Source organism: Tubulanus polymorphus, chromosome 1, assembly GCF_964204645.1.
Source record: "Tubulanus polymorphus chromosome 1, tnTubPoly1.2, whole genome shotgun sequence".
Lineage (NCBI taxonomy): Eukaryota > Metazoa > Nemertea > Palaeonemertea > Tubulaniformes > Tubulanidae > Tubulanus > Tubulanus polymorphus.
The window spans coordinates 26,416,766-26,438,557 of NC_134025.1; the positions used below are offsets into that span (position 1 = coordinate 26,416,766).

Consider the following 21,792-nt stretch of genomic DNA (forward strand, 5'->3'; position numbering starts at 1 on the left):
AAACTGTAGACTAGAGAATCTGGATGCACAACTGTGATGATTCTGACGATAAAACTACATGTATACGGCGACATGTTTCGATCCCTGATATAACCGACCTGGCCGCGCCGGCGCGCATAATATCCAGATGTCAGATTGCCTCAATCGGATTCGTAACAGCGGTCATTTCGTGTTCAGATTACCTCCACGATATCACTCGCCAAGAATAGTTTATCAGTCTGTAGTTGACGATTTGTTCATAACGTGGAGATTTTCAAAAAGAAGTTTCCGGAATGATGATGATGTATATTATATAATCCTTGTACCAATTATTTATGCAAAATAAATCAAACCAAATATTAGTGCCCTATTTTGACGGTGAATGATATAAGATCAGGCTAGCCTCATATTAGTTGTAAAGACAATTTTCGATATAGATTAAGCCTAGCACTTTTTGATATTAGCTTAGACTTTGCTCTTGAATCCATTTGTGTTGTACGAATTGGAATTGTGTACATTTCCAATCTATTGCCATTTTGCATATTCGAATTGGTCGCCGATTGAATTGGCATTTCAGTATTCCGCTGTAAGAGTATAAGGAGAGCTATTAAATGAACTGTAATTCAATTTGTTTGATTGATCCTGAACATCCTGTATGTCAAGTGAACTCCCGGCAAAAGTAATGACTATCTGCAGGAAACCATTGACAGTACGAGTCACGTTGACGAACTTTGAAACGTTAGATGAAGCCTGTGCAGAGCTTTCATCTGCTATTTGCTCTTGCTCCTTTTTTCGTTATCAAATTTACATTTTACCTCATGTTTGATTTTTATTTTCAGCATGTAATGTAACGACTGCAAGATCTTCGGGGATTTGCCTTCAAACGCGTAGACCTAACTCACTTCCGACAATAACTTGGATAACAAACCAGGACAAATGTGTTTTTCCTAACAACGATATCATTCATTCTGAAAATTACTTCAATGAATCAATGGATATAATCTAGGTGCTTCAGCGAAAACGTTGTTTGTATTTAGAAAAAAAGTAGAATATGGGCTCATGCGCTGCCAAATCTAAGGTCAGTAACTGTATAATAGTCCAGAACGCTACCGCAGATAACCAACCACGAGCAAGTCGAACAATGAAAGAAACAACCGTCACCGCACCATCCCAAAATGACGTCATTCATGGGCCAAGAAAACCCCGTGCTGCTGTGAATCCAACAACTCAGAACCACGTGACAACGAAACCTGTGCCCGAGACCGTACCGTCTCAACAAACAGTTAGTCCTCAGCCATCAGCAATCAACGACAAAGGCAATAAACCGCCGATGCAGGACGCGCAGGTTAACACAGAGCCAGAAGAACGTAAGTATCATTTATCTTAAGAGAAACGAGCGTAATTCTACGAAAAAAGTAACAACAGCTTTCTTGAGATAGATAGCGCAAGTGAATGCGCTGGTTTTGCGCGCGAAGACTGCTGCATTATTGATACTGATCGCTAACTTTCTCCCGAAACACCAGGCGGCGCGCTGGTTGCCAACAATTTCTGCTAGATATGCATTTATTTGGAGACAATTTTTTTCTCACTGAAAACGTTTTCCTATATGTAATCTTTTTTTCGCGTAGGATTTTCTGTGATTTTTTTTTCAGCTTAAATAGAATATAATTATGATTATTATTATTATTAAATAAGTCACTGGAAAACGATGACTTAGAACTTCAACTTTAGACACGAGGTATAGCGTGCAAAGTAACAGGTGATTTTAAAAGCAATTACGAAGTAAAGATTGAGAGCAATTTGTCAGCACGTCAAAAATCTGAGCATCATACTGTGGTTCTTCACAACAGACGGCGAGACATCTTCAATTCGCTCTCGGTTTTCCTTCCTCTCCTATCTAATTGCCCGGTAATTATTACATCGTCTATTCTGACTTAGTTAATTATTTCTAAGTAATCTCATCTGTTTCGGGCACCTTGCTGTGGCTTGCTGTCGAGATTTCTTCGTTACACATTCTGAGTTAATCTCATGTTCTTTTCTGTAGATCATTCGTGATTAATTTCCAATATGAAAGGTCAAAAATATTTCTCAAACACTTTCATTGACCCCCACCCGTACAAAAGTACCCCCATCAACCAACGTATTGTTGGCCTACCTTTTATTGAAAATCGTTGAGATTCAATAGATCGCTAGAATTCAATAAAGACGATCGTGTGTCTATTGTATAAAATCACGTAAATCTGAGGATATTTAGAGTGGGATGATATTAGGATACTGTAATTCAATATTTTGTATCAGTGTTTGATGTAATTTTGGATATCTCTCGTCCACTCAGTACAGCCATTCTTTAAGTGAAAATTCTTTTATCAGAAAAGTACATGTACGTAGATTTTTCCTTAACCCCGCTCCCCCGTACGAAATTGGTACATCATTTGTTTACCCCCCCCCCCCAAAAAAAAACCCCGTATGTACTATTTGAACGCTCTCCAGGGACTCTTTGACACAGCTCACTAATGGCATGCATTTCACCTCGCATCACTAATTTCAGTGCCACGTCAACGTGACGCCCTGCGCGTACGCTGTACATCCATTATTTATGTTACTGGCCACTGTCCCTATCGCTATGTCATAATCGAAACAACGTTTAGTTCCCACATATCGAGTGGTTATCGGTACCAGCTATTGTCACCTCCGGATGTACACAACTTACCACCGAATTGCTATAGATTTATCATGGCAGACTCTAGGGCCCCTGATTTCAGTTGTTTATGCGAAACAATGGACATTGTCTACTCGTTATTAGCACAAAAGTGGCGTGACCACTATATATAATTGAAGTTTGGTAGAATAAGTTATGTTTGGTAAACCGATTGTTATTTTACTTTCAAATAAGCTATTATACAATTTTGCTATTTCTTACTAATGAAAATAATACATTATCGCTTCGTGACATTTCCTTGGAATGTAAACAGACTTTCTACTCCGGTATACGTCTTAGTCTAATAGAGCTGTCTTGGTGGTTTTTTTTATCCGCAGTCAGTCCAATAAGAGTCACGCCCAGGTTTATGTGTCTGATAGAGGACACGATACGTTCTTATTTGAAATCCTGCGGCTTTTCCGTCGGTAAAATCACATTATCTCCATTGCGCACAGCGATAATCAAATATCTCGGAAATAAACTAGGCGTGTTAAGAATGAAAATACCAGTGGCCACTTTCGACAGGAAACGTAGACATTTGACATTACAATGAAAGCGATACGTATGTATTTCATTGCCTTTGTTATATGAATCGTATCCATACGAATATATCCATATGTAGGCCTAATGTGCTGTATCATTAAACCCGTCGCTAAATCTTTTTTTCTCGACGACGGTAGAACAATAATGGTGTATAGCCTATATTCATCGGTCGGAAGCTGCCCTTGGTTGTCATGTGATTTAGTCGCGTGACAACGCCATATTGGGTGAACTTCGGCTGCCGGAGCTCGGAGTAATCAGACTGATTACTCCTACGTCGGAGTTTGTCGACTATTTGTGAACTAAATGAAACCGAACGCCAGTTAGTCGGAACTGTAGTTCGAAAAAAGCGAACCACGCGACTGAGCACGGTCGCTGTAGTTCGGTGCTATTTCCAAGATGGCCGACACTGTGACCGTGCTATAGCGCGTTCGATTATTGGCTCCTACCACGTGACTATGTCGACTGGTACGAAATCCGAAGTTCGCCCGGCTGTCGAACAACATCGACTTTTTGCCAAACCGTCCCATGACCCACGAGGCGTCATAGTTACACAATAAATCATTTTATGTAATAATCAAGTCTCTAGTCTCTAAATTTATTTTTCTGATCTGTGAAAAAAATTTATTCTATGAAATGACGACAAATTTATCTGCGTGGATGACGGAGATGTGAAAGTGTCGCTTGATTAATCAGTGTTTACCCAATACATCTCTAAAATTAATTCAAGTGTGCACTCAAATTGGCTCATTTGACCTTTGGGTTTTGTTTGACTTTTTTCTATAAACCTATTTAATTTGGGAGTAGATTGAATCAGGGCAACCTAATCCCATTCATGTTACCAATGTACAGACTAGAGTCAACCTATCTCGTCGGAAATGATCCCAACAAAAAGTAAATGTTACTCGTCGTCGAAGAAGATGCAGCCATCTTGTAATGATTTTTGCGAATAGCTTTTAAGGGGGTTTTGAGAGATTATTAACTAATGCTCGGTCATACGAAAACTGCGCAAATCATTTCCTCTCTATCTGTTATCTATGTTCAAATCCGCGTGGACTAAAATCGATATCAACGACATCCGCGTGAATTTTGATATATACGAAAAGAGAAATATACATTGTAGTTTGTATCAAGATGAACGATTCCCCGTGACTACGACGTGAATAGGCATTAATCGCTTTAATTTTTTTTTCATTTGGAAATAAATTGAATTTCAAATCAAAATACGTACGACAGTATTACGCTATTCACCCTAAACCTCGCATGAGAAATTGATCGAGCAATTATATTTTTTCCGACATGTAACATATATTCAGCCAGCCGACCAAATGTACATGTCAATAATGATCGACCCAAAAATGTGACAGAACTATTTCTTTGCCAATAACGTATAACCTGATTATCTGGTTACGCCTGTCTCTCATATAGGAGTATAGTTGGGATAATCCGACACATATTATATCATATATTGTAGACTCGCTTTGATAGAAAGCTGTCCGCATCAGAAGCATTGATGTGATATATATATAATTTATATATACATGCATTTTCATAGAAACTCGCTATGATTATTACACGTGTTGCACGCGTAAATAAAGCTGTTGAAAATGTAAAGGGCGGCCAGCAGCTTTGCAAACAAATATCCATAATCGGGCGGCCATAATACAGCTGTCTCCTGCTAATTCCTGTATCAAACTGAAGATGAAGGGTTGCGAGTGTATGAACGTTTTTTCAACATCTAGATTATCTGATTGGCAATATTTTCTTTCTCCGTATAGATTTCCACGAATCGGAAGTTTAGAAATCGTCATATCGCCGTTATTTATCGCTTCGTAATGAAAGGTTCATCCGCTTTTGAACTATCGAAATTGTTTCTCAGAAAAAATACATATTCGAGATATGAATGTAATAGTATAACAATATTCAGAATAATGAGACGATCACGCATTCAAAATGTCATCTACCTAAAAATTAGATCCACCGGCCCGATAGAAAAATGTTCCGCTTGAATAAAATAGGTATCCTTTTCTTATCAAATCACCAGTTTTTTTGTGAATGGTTCAGCGAAAAGGTATGTTGAGTATGAAATTTGCTCGGGGAACTGTGTGAGACTAAAAACATTATTTAGCCCAAAAGGTGCCAATATGAATAATATTTACACTGGGATCTCGTGGAGAATTTCACGCGTTCGCGTAAACAAAACAGCGAAAATGATCAGTTGAAAGTATTCAAATAAATGTTCAAAACCACCGACATAAAGATCACAAATATGTTAACAACAGGAAAGATGTTTCGAGTCACCACGTTCAGATAAAAGCAAATAACATGTTTTCGCGTGATTGTTTACCTCACCAAATAAATGAATTGAACATTTGTCGCAACGCGGACCGACTCAACGTAATTTCCCTTACAACTACCGATCTTAAGTTCTATTTGCATTTAGATTAATTTGAAATCTGTCCGATCGACGTTATGGGTTATAGATGTGGCAATAAACTGGTCGTATCACCGTATCGATCTAAAGCGCACCAGAGCACCGCATATTAACTTTTTTCGTGTCACGAAATGAATGGATCATTTTTCATACGGATTAGATTCATTTTCAATGACGGCCGCATTCAATTCATTCAATTGAAAACCCGGGAAGAGATGTAGGAAAATATTACGTTTGATGGGATTTATATATTACATATGATGGGATTATGATGGAACAGGTGTCGAATAGCCTAGCCTCTACGCAATTTCGAATCCGGTCGTCAATAATTGATTTATTTTGCAAATAGTTAAACCTAAGCCTTCACATATAACTATACTTTATAAAATGTATGTTGGGGGCGTCTATCAGTTGTCATATGCCTGACAGTTCGTAATTCGTTTATTTCACGGAGAGTGTTTTAGTGGAGCGGAGTGGAATGACGGGCGTATACACATTCTGTAGGTACGTACAGCTGTATGGTTGATGTAAACGTCCACAGCGCGAAATCGTTTGATCGAATTTAAGAACAGAATTATAGTCGGAACGCAGGCGCCATTAAATACTTAAAAGCGCCATATTACGAGTGATCAATTGGTATATATGGACAATCAGAAGAGCATGTGTTCCGCGAATCGAACTGCTGTGTTTATATGAATGTGTATACCTGAATGACAATTATCAATCAGTACCAAGCTGCAAGATATTCCGATTGTTCATTACGGTGGACATTTGCCAAGTTCTTCGAAAGTGTGTTTGTAAAACGTCACGTCACGATGTTTCGTCTGACGGCGCTGAGGCTACCCGAAATCAAACGTGAGGAGCGACGAGCGCATCTTCGTGAAGTATCATGATTTCACAACCTGCGGATAAACAAATGGATGCAATACGCGTATGAAACTTTACACCTTTCTACGTGAAGAGGGCAACATCAGCAGCAACAATAACATCATCATTTGTCATAATGAAGCGCTTATACGCGTGTTACTCATGTAGAATTCACCAGTAAAGGGTGTGTTGACAATACTAGTAAAACTGGCTGTATCTAGTTTACCAGAATACGGACATCATTCACTCGCGCACCGTTCACCTTGACTCACGGAATTAGAGACGAAACGAGAAAAAAACGCTGCCTCAAAAATTGGATCTTAAATAGTATAGAAGAAAAGCGAAGCAAGTAACGTTGGCGTTGTGTTTATACAGCTATCGCGTACGAGAGTTAGATATAACATCGATATTTTCAGGTGCATATTGCACATGTCGTCTGCGATCACATGTTTACTAAACAGCATTGACATTATCATCTGCATCTGTATGTGAAATTTGATGTTCGCAATTATCAGTTTGGTGGTCTGCTAATAATGAGGTATTAAAAGCGTTTGCTTATCCGCCATACTTTCGTTGAAAGCTCGTAAGACGGTATACGGATTATCTGTGGAAGCAGATTTTTAAATCCTGCTTTGATAAACTGTTACGAATCATCGCCCGAAACCACGATGAACGATGATAATCTTTCCGCATTTCAATGGAGGAAATCAAGAAAAAAGTAACGTTAGATGAACATTATTTAGTATGAATAGCATCAAGTAGACGGATTCGTGGATATATATTTATGAAAGACACGGATATATTGTGTTTTAGTTCATAGAGAAACTTATAAATATGTCATCAGGACGCGTGCCACCATCCCCGGGACAGGCGTCTCAACAACGCATGTTCAAAAAGACGAAGAGCGCCACTTTTACTTTAGATGGCACTTCTTATACTATCGGTAAGTGAAAATACACTTACTGTTTACACTGACCGTGACCAAGTTCCATATTTATGTTGTGGTTGGTGGTGATATTCTGTTCAATAAGTTTTTGTTCGAATTTACGTAAAATTGGTGGCAGAAATGTTCACTTTAATAACGCAAAGTAAAAAGTGATAGAAACCGTTCATATGAAGAAAGTAAAATATTTCCTCTCGTTTAAATCAACAGTCATTATCAGTTCGAATGAAAGTTAAGTTTTATTTCATGGCAAACAGTCGCCTTATCTGATTCTGTTCGGCTATCAATGCAGACATTTTCACATCAAATCTTTCCCGTTGTATTCATACTATGCTTCACATTGGCATAAACTACGGTTAACATCGTGCTAAACCGTAAATTCTTTCACTTCACTACTCAATAACATAAACCCGAATGGCGATACTGCATTTCACTTTTCGCTATTCGCCAGTATTTTTCTGGTTCGTCTGCGACTAGCGATAGAAAGGATGGTTAGATGATTAACATCGGCGACATTGGCCCTGGATTAATTAGGTAAAAGGTTACTTCTCACAAAAGTGACAAGAATTATGATTTTTATTTTGTCCATATACTGGAATTTCGTTCTTCTAGACGATGTTATAAATTCAAGCGCATCGCATTCTTCATTTCGAAGAAAATAAACTAATGTCACGCTGTCCATGCGTGATTGATGACCGGAAGTGTTTGCACCGAGCCGTTCTACCCATCTTCAATTAGAGGAAGCCGCAAAACTGAAAGCTACGGAAGGCCAGTGTTGTTGTCTTTAACAAACGATGAAATGAAATAAAAGTTTCACGACTCGGTTATATAGGCCTATACTAATTTCGGAGAAAGGCATCTTCTGAATAACAGTAAAATCCGCTTAATTCGGATAATTTAAGACCAACAAAATCCACCCGATTCATTTTCTTGTATATCAATGAGCAAATGGACTGCAAATATTGTCAAGATTAGTCCAAAATCCGGATTAAGTTTTATTGTAGTATGTGGCACCTTTGTCCTGCAGTGGCTAGGCACGTTGATTATGTGTGTGCATATGCGCATCTTCTGGCTCTAATCACCAGTGACTGCGTGCTACTATTCCACGTCCAGTCGATTATGAACTTAATCTATTGATGACTATTCGATTGTCAGTGATGGATAGTTATTTAAGTGTCGAACATACTGCATGTACTGTGTACACGGTCAATCACGTGTGTCTGCGCTATTCTGATCGATATATGCCACTTCTAGTTTAGTTTTATGAAGAAATTGAGAAGCTATCAAATTCGGCTGTAATATATTATGAAATGAAAGTATGCTTCACATATTGTAATCGAAAACATGATACCGACTGAAATAATCAGACGCCGTTATCCCCAATATGAACGCAAGCAAGCTTTCGACAGTTGACTCAAGACGTGGGCCGAAACGTCATCGTTTGAATAGAATTCGATATTAATTTATTCGTATATTTTCGACGATATATTTATGAGTGCCTACTCACTGTCAGATATATCGAAAAACATATCGTTGCATTTTTGTATGGAATGATTGTCTGCCTCCGTCGCTATGATGCAGACAAAAATTATAGATTTTCATTAATCATACTTCGATCAGGTCTTTTGTGATATTTTTCTGCATATTTCAATCAGCTTGACATTCCCTGAAACAATATTCAACGTCATTTCTATCCATCGAAACTGCACTAGATATTTTTACCATCGTAAGGCGGTGCTGCTGAACTGCAATTGCGGGTCGCTGTTTATAAATATACCGCGCCTACAGGAACAATTTAAGCGCTCGATGCTTTTATCTAAAAATAAATCCGAAAATGATACACCCTAATATATATTTTTATTCCTTTCATCTCGAAAACAATATTTTCCAATTTAGGAAATCTTTGTTCTTGTCTATCTTTACATACAGCTTTTCGGGTTTGAGTTTGCGCCGGGGGCAGGTTCGACAAGTCATAAAACTATCGTTTAGGTCCAAGAACTTTCCTCAAAGCTGAAGACAAGAAAAACATGTGAAATCGTGATCGAAACGTGGCTGTAAAAACCCCAATTCCCGTAATAGTGTTCATAAGTTTAACAGTTGAACCCCGTTAATATGAATTTGTTAAACACGAAAGCCGTTATTACGATGATTTCCAGTAAGTCTCAATCAAGCTTTGGATACAAAACCCGTTTAATACAACATTTCCACTTTTGTCCACAAGATTCGTATTGACGAGGTTCCACCGTATGACGTTACTTCCGTCGCTGAACGTGGATGAGAAATAATATGTTCGGAATTAAATGCCGCGTATATCCTTCTGACTTGGCAGATAGAACAGTATCGATATGTCACTTTTGACGTTCAGCCTCCATTACTGACCATTACTGGTGTCAGAATGAACGCCGATATGTAAAAGATTGTCAACTAACGAACACGGAAACATGATTCATTTGCAATTACACATATATACATGGTACTAGTATTAAAACGATCGTAAAGAACAAGATATGAGCCGTGTCAAAACCTTTTGACAAAATCTATCACGCCGATATGTAGAAAGTGACGCCTTTAACCCAGCGAAAATTAATCAAATTCGATTTTAATATATCGGCAGTTCAGGCAGTTTCCATATTCCCACAGGAGAATACACCTTGATAAAATAACCTTAGTCGTATAGATAGACATAACCGATGGCCACAAATGAACGAATCACTGAAATATGAAGAACGAAACGGACTGACATCAAATTCATGTGGCCATATTCGTAATGTCCGATGCGATAAATCATACCAATACGTTGTGTACAATTATGTGAATAGCAAGAATCATATGAATGTTACGCGGGTATTAACCCTGTGAGGGGCTCATATCATCATACGTTTAAGCGACGCGAGATGGAATAAATCCTCGTTGATTTAGGATTCGATGACGAAGGTCAAATCTCGGTCGAACCGATGAGCGAGATTACACGAATAGCGAACATTTTCTTTTCCGACAACAAATTTACGGCGTTTCATACGCCTGCGCGTGTCGTGTCTCGGTATGATTTATTCAAAGATAACGTCATCGCTCTAAACACAACGACCAAAACAAGTTCAAACATGGCGTTTCATTTCGTTAGTTAGAATTTGCCAACTATTTACTGCGAATTTGATAGCTGGTGATCTCGGTGTACACAGATTCAGGTGTTTATATCTATGTATAAACATAGACGGGTCGTGACTGGTTAATAAAATCATATACGCGTATTTGCAATAGTGCCCGAAATAGGTTTAAGTGCTTCCATGCTCCTTATCGGCGGTCTCGTTCTATTCTATACCGATGGTCGCTCAAGGACCCTATTTACAGTACGGCAACATGGCAAGAAACCATTAAGTTTCTATTTTCAGCGTCGGTGACGTCATGAAGTGTCGCTAAGGATGCATTTAAGGTCGTGTGGCGAATCAAAGCAAATTTACAGAAATTAAAGGTGATCTTCCACATCCTCGCACGCGTAACATAAAACAATCACGTAACTCAACGGTTGCAATGAGCAATAACTCCAAAAATAACGCGTATGAATTTGTGATGGAACCAGATCAAAAACCGGGGAAATTCACGTATTGTATTCGTAGCTCAGGCGGCAGTGCGTACATATAAAAGCTAGAGCGTCACAGACACTCTTTTTACATCTGCAAAATCTTAAGAATATTATTGAGAATGATATATGGTGGTGAACGATGTTATTGAATAAATCTGTAACGGCATTAAGTGCCATTCAAAGTAAATGATAAATCCATTTGCGTTTTAACAACGCGTCGATAGTAATTTCTGGTGTTACCTGACAATATAGAGTTATTATAACTTAAAAGGGAATGATTGATATCGCTAGAAAAGCGCTGCCTTTGTAGACTTACCGTTGCATTTTTTCAACTAAATGTTTTGAATCATGATATTAGAAACGCTTACAGAATTCGTAGGCATTTAATGCCCCATTTCCCAAAACTGCAGCAACTGCACTTTCGATGACTGGCTGAAAGTGTACGATTTGATTATTATATGTTATGACGATATATTTATGGTGGCTGCTCTTGTGTCAGCACACTGGTATATTTCTATTCGTTTCGAGTGTTGACAGAGCCGGAGTCGCGGCAAAACTAATTACGTAAGGTAAACGTAACGGAAAAAAAATAAATTTACCTACACCGATCGACCAACGAAACTAGTGATCAATTTTCACCGTTGCTTTAGAAATTCTTTCCACTTTGCAGCATTGACGCGTTTGCTACATGGAAGCTTCATAAAGTCGTTTCCTGCGCAAATCGCCTGTGTATACACTATATAACCTTCGCAAAAATGAACTCTTTTTCTCATCTTGTGAAACGAATTTGTTACATATTTCAGTCGCTGGACGGAAGACTACGCTTTCAGGTTTTTAAGGTCGTTTGATGATTCATATATTCATACGGGTAACAGGAAATGAATTACCTTTCCCGAAACAACGAAAAACGGAAATGACGTATTATTCGCGCCGTTCTTTCGAGCGAAAAGAAACCTGGATTTCTTTCTGTCGAAAACGAATCTCACTCGTTCGCGGTACTAGCAAAATACGAATTCGTAGAATGAACTTGAATCTGATTAATTAATGGTTTGTCCTTGAAATCTTTGCTACCCGTAGTCTAAGCGATGATTCTCACCCGGATTAGCGTATTTGCATCTTATCCATTATCTCCGACTTCCTTCATAAGCATCCGTTTCGAGTGATAACGGCATCAGTTAGCCCGATAATGACCCGCGAGTTTGCGCCTTCATATGAGAATTAGTATATATATATATATATATAGATAGAGCAGAGGATTCGAGTAACAGAACTACATAATGTATAATAGGACAAGGTTTACAGGTGTGCATGTATAACGCATAAAACATATTAATGTTGAATGTAAATCATGCGATGACTTCAAAGAAGATGTTCGTCTGATGTAACTTACGTATACAAATGCACGTACATCTTCCTGTACCTCGGTTTTAGGTACTAGAAGTCGTTTAGCCTATCTTCCTATCACAAATTAGCATACATAATCGTATATATGAGACAGAATTTGTGTAAGGATTACAATGAGACATGATACACAGCCAGTTTCTATATTGCTAATGGTTAATAACCGTGAAGCCTATGGTTTGGTCAGTAAAGCCACATGCATATTCTCATATGATATTCATCCCCACCACAACCTGGTTTATGTCCATCCTGTTAACGCTAATCACGCGGACACGCCTCGTATATACATATGATATAGTTTGTCCCGATACTTGATTGCGTTTGTGAGATGTTTAGGGCGGACACTATAGTCGTCGGTGTTATATTTGCCATATTCTGCGATAAAGATTCCATCGCCGGCAGTGTTGCTGGAATCAGCAGTGTTGTCCGTTTCATTTCAGTATGACATTCTAAGAATTACAAAAAATGATTTCATAACTTATATACACTGAAAATAGGTCTTCTGATGTCACTTTCGTAAAAGATAGAAAAGCATATGGAAAACATTCTCCTATCTATGCGGACCACTCCTTTCAGCTGAAACGACCACGGGGACCTCTGGTTTGATGGTCTAGTGACCTTATTTTGATTTTGAGAAATTTATTTCCCGTTCGTGGTTTGGTTTAGAGCGAGCATTTAATCTCGGCCCGGAGACGGCTTCACGGGTCACAGTTGAGTAGATAATAGTCATGCTTCATATCACATCAATCACATCATGCATCTATTTACAACGTCATCGTAAAAACAGAAGAGGAGACTCGACCTTTTCGTTCTCTGCTTGTTTTTATTTTTTATGTACGGTGAAACAGGAAATAATTCGTATAGAATTATTTCCTTTCGATCGATTTTCTATCGGCGTAGATCGAAATCAATTTCTTTCAGTATATTGTTGGTGCGTGGTGAGTTTCGGATGTTAACGACTGTGCGTCATACGGCCAATGCTTATGCGGTGATGCGTTCTCCCGTCCAGGTTGGAATGACGAAAAAAATGTTTATGCATACATATGTATTTCTGTATCTCTCTGCGGTCATTCCCGGAATAAATGGTCAACTAGCATCATGATGCAATTTTGAGCTATTCTGACCCTAACCGCACCCACCCTTTATCCTAACACGTGTTCACGTGCATGAGTGGGTTTGAGAATTGAATTAGATGAACAGATTTACCCGAAATTATCTAAACATTCGATTTTCTTTTTTTCATGCTATCTCCTCTTGTTTGGTCTGGATGAATCGATTGTCGCCTTGGTATTGAATGTAGGTAAGTACATGCACTTTTCACTTTTGAACCAAGACAGTAAGCACCAGCAGCAGTATACTTTTTGCGGGCCAAAGCGTATCGAAATTCAAAGCAAATCTTAATCTAACGAATCGTCGACTTTTTATTGGCCATCTTTGTTAAAGGACACTCGTCCAATGATTTAGTTCTCACATTTTCTGAAAGATGGCAGACTCGTGTTGCTGCTGTAACTGTGATGAGAAGCGGTAGCCGAGCAAGCGGGAACTCCGATTGATTTGATTCATTAGAACAATTCCATTTACTGATAATATACTGTAGTCTGTTTTGTAGACAGCTGGATATCGAAATCTCTGCTACGCTGATTGAATAAGTATCATTTCGCTGATTCTATTTATTGGATTCGATATGATATGGCGAATGTATTGAAATGCAATCACGAGAAATTTATCTAAAACTTTTCTAGCGTGCAATCAATCAATCTTGGTACGAAAATGTCACCTATAAGGAAGCTATAATAATGTGCGTAAAAACTTGTTTATGACTTGAATGATAAAAGATGATTTTACGAACCACTCCTTCCTCTAATGCTGCTGCATATTTACCAATGGTTGTATCTGCTTCTGTCAAAATTGTGACGGAAGAGAAATTACTAAAGAGTATCCAAACAACAAGCCAGCTATCAGATATTGACATGTCTTCGAAGATGTGACAACTGATTGATGCCTAGCTGCAATTAGGTTGATATTGGACAGACATTTAGAGAGAAATCAAGAGCTGGTAATTTACAATTGATGGACCAGAGAAAGATTCAGGAATTAGTGTCGGTACAGCCAGTAATTGCCTTTGCCGTCGGAATATTCCAATGTCTCATGATATCTGTAACATCTATTCCATTTTGCGTCGTTGGCACTATAAGCTACATGGTCTTTCATATTCTGAAGCAATGTTTTGATGCATTGTGAAAAATATTCTGAGAAAGGCTTTCTAAATACGTGTACGTTCATTATAACTTCCACATTACGGGGCTTTTAGTCCTCAGAACTAACTTAAATTTTCATGGTAATTCTGCATTTATTAGCTGCCCATTTAGATTTACTACCTTCCAGTAAACAACAATTACCAGTCCGTTAAGGAAGTTTGAGGAAATTGATTTACCCTTCCAATGACACGGGAAAGATGTCTTCTCAATCGTCCTCATTTGCATTAATGGACTTTTGGCTAATTAGTTTGTGCGTCGTCTCTTCCATAATACGCTAAATCCATTCATCAGCCCGAGTTGCCACAACCGCGAGGTTCAAAATGCCGAGTAAGATAACATTTTTAATTACGTTCGAGCCATATTCATAAAGAACCCATCAGAAAATCTCTCAACCTAAATCCGAGGTCTTGGCAAAAATATTTTGTTTAATTACTGAAATTCAAAATATTTCATCGATTATGAAGAATAAATGCTTCGAGGGTGAATATGTTAGGCGTTATTGAATTAAAAAATGTTTTACATTAGATTATAAACTATGGCAATCACCTTTGGCAACGTATAAAGTTTCCATGGTTACTCGAATGTATTCGGGACACAAAATATCAATGGTTTATGCGTCTAAGAGATTTGGGAATTTGGTTCTATCTTTTGATAAGGTTTGCAAAAATGGTATGTTTTAGTTGATTGAATTTAATACTGGCGATAGGGCTAGTTTGTTGATTCGGTGTATAGAATAATATTGACATTGTTGGAGAAATGCTTTCTCCTGTTTCAAGTTCACGTCATTGTGAAACGGATTCATTCAAGTTGACTGTGTTCAACTGATTGTAAATGTCTGGGGAGCTATGTTTCTTATCACTCACACACGCAGTGATCCTCACACCGTTTGGGATTGTTTCCTCGATGTATCTATCCACTTGGCCACATCATAATGTGGGACTGCAACAATAGCTATCACGCCAGGTGGCGTTGCAAACACTCGGTCTTAAAGAGTAGAAATGAGTTCGTTATCAATCACCTTTTAACAGAATTCGAGGCTCGCGAATCCATACAGTCACGGGAAAGTTCATTCGATTTCATTCGATGATTGATTTTGATTGAACTTCGATTTCAACCGGAATGTACAAGAAATTGAAAGCGCAAGACCGAGTAACTACTAGCGAACCTAGCGGATCCCCGCTTGCCATAAGTGGAATCCTCGATTGATACTAAAACGTTGGAGGTTCATCATTGGACAGAGTAAAATCCACGTATCGGATATCAAACTGCGGCCAGTTTCCACCTGAGGTCATTTCAATTGAAATGTTTTTCACTTAATTACAAACAGTATTTCTTAAGGATTTCTGATCTCGCTGTTCTGTGAGTTGAATCCGTCGTAAACTCTACATTAAATGAAATCTTCTACATCTCTAATCCAATAAGACTTTCACGAAGCTGCCGTGATGGGAATAGTCATTTCCAAGAATGCATAACTCTGTGCAGTGCAATGCCGAGTAAACATTTTCTAAAGGGCCTAAAAACAGATTAAATTGACTTAGACGGGAAAATGAAATTACGCAAATTTACAGAGTTTCTAAATCACGAGATTTCATATCTGTGACAGAATTTCACTTCGAACCGCGCGATCACGCACAAAATGTTGATCAGCCATACATTCTTGGACATCTTCATAATTGTCATAAACGGCTTTTCGCATATGAAATTATTGTTTGTCCGAGGCTGAGAAGATTTATAGAAAGTAATATCCTTGTCTATTCATATAGTAGTCGATAATGTCTGGTGAGGTGTAATTCCTAAGGAGATTGTGGGTAGTTTGTGTGAAGTGCAGAAGCACTGCTCACGAAGGTGCATGGTGCCCCATGAGTATTTGAATTGTTTATTGCCATAATAACGCGGTTACCAGCAACGGATATTAATACCAGGCCCATCGTCCGATAAGAGACGGATGATTTTATATTTGACCACCAAAAAAACCCTGATCGTGATATTTTACACAAGCCGTGAAATTGATATTTTAGCACTTTTCCGGTAAATATGCATTTACAAAGATTTTCGGGATTTAATCAGCGGAGGAGATCTATGAATATGTATGGCTTCGTGTCGGTGTATCTATATTTGTGTATCTCTCAACATGTTTATTCCGTCAGTTAGCTTGATTATCGCATACGATGCAACCTTCGCGTTTCGCGGTCTGGGAACTTCAGCCGCCAGAAGAATCAGTCGGCTATGCATCCGGGATTACAGAGCTTGCCATGCTATTTGCATTTCGGCGAATGTCTTAAAGCTAAATATGACACGAATTGACATTCGGTAATGATATAACTCGTTTAATGTTTTTTTTCATACGATCGTTCAAAGCGGTATGCCTTTTGGTCGAATTAGACTGTTGTTTATGTAATCTTCAGGGCGAAAGATGACGCTTCAATGTATAAACTGCCTATATAAGCTAGATTTCGTTTCGATGTCACTCAGTCACAACGGACTTATACCCGGTCGTATCTGTAGAGAATGATCGGTTCATTCTCTTGTTATTATCGGTAATGGATAGTTTTCAACTAACATGATTCCCCGTTGTACCAGACTCCGGTGTCAAAGCATCTTAATCTGAGTTGTGAATAATAGCGCACTAAATCCAGATTGCGCTAACCATTCATAGATCATCGTGTAGAAGCCAGCCATCTCGCTGTGTAAATTTGAAAAGTTGTGTCTTTACGAGAATCGAACCAGTCGCATGGGTCAAGCCAGACTGCTTGCTGTGATTTACCAAGAATTCATTGTTAGCTTCGTTACTAGTTAGTCTCCGGTGCCAAAAGAGAAACAGTACATCAAGAGCAACGATGACAGTGATACTGTTGCTTGATTAGATGTGGAACATCTTTTACATGTCAAGTTGTCAGGGAGACACCGTAGTCCATGAAAATCAGCGTTTCACAGTTTGTGGTAAACCCATCTCATCATCTACATCTGGAGATGGTCATGCACCTGATGGTAATTGAGTTGTATAATGACCAACTGGTGAGAGCCTACAGCCACATCATACGTGCCCATGGATTTGCATTATTAACATAGCTTTCCGAGATTTGCAACCTTAAGAAACGTTGCTAATTCATCACGAAACGTGGTTATTGCGGACACAAGATACACGACTGTGGTCGTTTAAAAACCGTCTGCATTAAAATGACAGTTCCTCTTGGTAGTTTTGTCTAGTGATGTAATAATGATGATCCCCTTTCGTGGATTATCTCTGTTTAACCAGATATCGCTGATGGAATTTGAATTTTGCCGATGATGGCAATTTTTTTCGACGGTATGACGATCATTAGGTCGTTTAAACTTTGAGACGTCCTGTGTCAAACTGATTGATTATATAGTGGCAAGTCTACTACGTATGGTAGCACTGACACAGCTGACTGGCTGTTCGCTACCGACATGAGGTAAACACAACATCAGGAATCCTTCTTTTACTACCAGTACCAACCGTGCTAGCTAACAGGATTTATAGGATTATGCGTGAATAAGAACGGACGTTTTTCTGTGGTGAATTTATTCACATTTTAGTCACAATAAACAACAGTTTCCGTTTTATTGTCTCCGGAAATAGTCTCAAATTTTTCTTGTTTGTTCATCTCGTTGAATTTACGCGACCCGTCTGAATTTCATCGTGTCGCTGATTATGTGAAATCGAAGAGTGACATGTTCTCGGATTCGGAATCGTCGCGACACGAAAGGAAATTCTAAGAATTGTGCAAATGGTTCGTGGAAGGATATTTCAAGATTATTTGTTTTAATGTGTGATATCATGACTTCCCGTTTTCCATTCGCAAACATGGGAATGCGAGAGCAGCGAACCCGAACTGGATCTCTTCCCGTATCCCCGGCTCATACCCGAAGAAAATGCGTTGTCCATTTAGACGGTTGTAGATATACAATAGGTTCGTAAAAACTATTCATTTGGCTTTTTGATCGAAAACTAATCATTTAAGGTTTTTGTTTAAGATTTTATATGTGTTTTTATTCTCAATGGTGTGGCTTGATCACGGAGCGTTGTGTGAGTTGACTGCAATTTTAGCTCTTAATACGCGTGCTTCTAATAGAGGCCCTCGAGTCTTTCGCTGGCATTTGTTTGAAGTAAAGCCTCATTAAATGCTAAAGGTTTAAGTTTTAATATGATGGTTGGCGAACTGGTAATTACAAAAAAGAAGCGATTTTACTCGACTGAGATACACTTATATTCATAAAGTGTATAGAAATTTCAATAACTATGTAGCCCTTGTGTATAGTGTCGATTTTCTTTCAAATAATGTCGTTTACCAAACGACATAAACCGAGCGTAGACGTCATTGATGTTCTAAAGATCATTGGTTATATGAGTACCATCTGTATAGACAAAATCTATATAATCCTGAAATGTGTTCAAATGATTGTATTATCTCGGACAGCTGTTGCTTATACTACACGAATTATCATCCCGATCCCTTTCCGTAAATAATTCATCTACACTTCAGAATTTTTATCTTTATATACATTTCAAGTCGTTAGCCACAGTAAGGACGTGTGCTGTTATGACAAGCTGATGCATTTTGTAGTTAATGCTGTTCGAACTACGTTTTCAATATATTCGAACGCTGAAAAACATCATATTCGAGAGAGATTAATTCAGTTTTCATTCTGGTCACATGAAATTTTGGCTGTGTTGTATATCATTAGGTTTTAACCGCACCTGGTAAAGTGTATAGTCGATATAGAATTCATAATAAACAAAAAAAGGATCATTCGATTTCATCGACTCCCTCGTGTTAAGGTACTAACATGATATTACTAGATCTAAGATGAAAACAGCTGCTGATTTTAATACAAAATCTGTTACTTACCATATTGTTATTCAAATTAATGATCACATGTTGAGATCATTCATCCGAAGTGAGATAAAACCTAATCTCAACTTTTAGTATGAGTGAAGTATTAGATCGATCGAAATTTTCGAAGGTTTCTTTAATCGGAGCTGTTTAAAGAACTGTTAGGGGAACCCTTGTGAATGTTTCTTGCGTACCCAGTTCTTTCGTAAAAAAGTCTTAGGGAGTGAAATTCAACTGTAAAAATTAAAATTAAAATCGAAAAATTTATAACGAAACTGTAGAGCACGAAGTATGATGATTCGTCAATCTACTGGGTTATACAACATCAACTATGACATTCAACCTTAAGTTCATCCCGTATGTTTAACAGTGGATCATGCGTACTAATTACAAATTTTAAATTAGGGATCAGACATATATATAGGAAATAGCTTATCTGATTAGAAATTGCTTATCTGTTACCAATTCTTATGAAATCTAATTACTACGTATGTAAACGTATGTAATATTATGTCGCGCGATCTCAGTTTGCGCGAATCTTCCATTTTTGGTTTTTGTCAATTGACGACAAACGTCGCTATAACACAGGAGGTAACCAATGATACAGAGAAAATTCTATTACGAGAAATCAGCTATGCCACGGCATAAAGGGTCTGTAAATTGTATTTCCAGCCGACGAAATCTTATCCGGTGTTGAATTTGTGCCGACCAAGCAAGCTTGATCTGCATGTAATTCAATTTCAAAAATCACCGTTGATCTGATTTATGAGGGACGTCGCAGCGGCGACGGAAAAGTGTGAAAGAATGAAAGAATATTGGTCGCTTGGCAATAAGTTGCGTCACGCGAACGTCTGTCGTGTAGAATACAGACAGCATGTAATTTTTGGCCAATTGTCGTGTAAATGAAGTGATGTATTCTGTGATTCTGTTCGTGCATTTCCCTGCTATATTGATTATCATCTGCATTCGTAATAATCAACGTAAATATGTGATATTCCCGCAACAGGTGTTTTGGTGTTGTAACGTTTAAATAGCCTACCTATACCTGATTTGAATCGTGAATCGCGCAGATCGCTCCGAGATTGGGTATCCTCAATCGGCTTGAAGTGAAGTTGTTTTTATCTATTTCCTTTAAACAGAATCTCTCGCACACAGGTGACGCTTACGCGATGTTTTTCCACCGAGAGCGTAGCTTCGCGTCTAGATTTTACTGACAACTTTCACAGCGATTTTTGGTTACCGCTATTTCTGCGATAATGTAAAAAGAAATCTTGCTTCGGTGGTAATTTTTTCATCTCTTCATAATTGTCTTTACTTCTTCGTAATGACACCAATAACACAAAGAGTTACACATATCGAGAAACCGGTCAAAGGCTATGAAATGTTTCCTTTTTATTCGGTGAAGTCTACAAATACACGCATCAACAACTAATAGAGGATATTTTCTTCGCATCTTGCTACAATGTAAGCCGTGATGGAAGTAAATGTTTTATTCTGTATGAATAATACAACAAGTAACTCATCTTGATTGTCTCGGATGAGGTTACATTGCGAGGTGACTTTGCTTGAGGGGCCACTGAATATTTTAGGCTTCGTGGCATGTAATCGAGCAATAGTCTGGAGATTTAATGGTTGACAGCATGTGTAATGTTTGCCGTAAATTAGTTCCGAAAGGAGACAGCTAATAATGTTGTAGCACACGCATTGAGCTGACATTATCCGGGCTGTATCTCATAGTTTTAAGTCTTTTAACCTGAGGCGTTTTAACGATGTCATTCACGCTGTCTATTTATCGCTCCTTCTCCCAGTCACTGCTGCTTTAAGAGCATTTAGCAGTTTCAATTCAATATCACTTTTCTTGTTTACCGAAGAAAGCTTTTTGATTCTGTGTTGTCTTGAAAGTGTCGCTAAAACGATTATCAGCCTCCTGAGCAATTTTAAGCCATTTTCAGATTTGATGTTTTAGAGGAAATGTATAATGGCCATGTCTATGTGCCAATTTCACCATGGTGCATTTGATGTGATGTATTCCACACCGTATTTGAGTGATGATAAATCACAGATAAACTGCTCCATCGGCTGACCAGACTACGGATGGTTACATTAAGTGATTCGCCACTGGCTTTTGCAGAGGATAAATGAAAGCTTCATGAGAGTCGCTTGTGGACATAGTGCAATGTTTGGTCTTGGTTCCGGCCTCATAAACAGTGGGCCGGACTATCATAATGAAGGAATA

At 38.4% G+C, this 21,792-nt stretch overlaps 1 protein-coding gene across 1 annotated transcript in view; it reads left to right on the top strand.

Moving 5' to 3' along the window:
• Positions 1 to 7,352: 7,352 nt before the first annotated feature.
• The window catches only part of LOC141914888 (dual specificity calcium/calmodulin-dependent 3',5'-cyclic nucleotide phosphodiesterase 1A-like), a 57,964-nt gene continuing 43,524 nt past the window's right edge, over positions 7,353 to 21,792 (top strand). The window contains exon 1 of the mRNA XM_074806229.1: positions 7,353 to 7,461. Coding sequence (XP_074662330.1) covers positions 7,353 to 7,461 — 109 coding nt within the window. The remainder of the gene's footprint in view (positions 7,462 to 21,792) is intronic.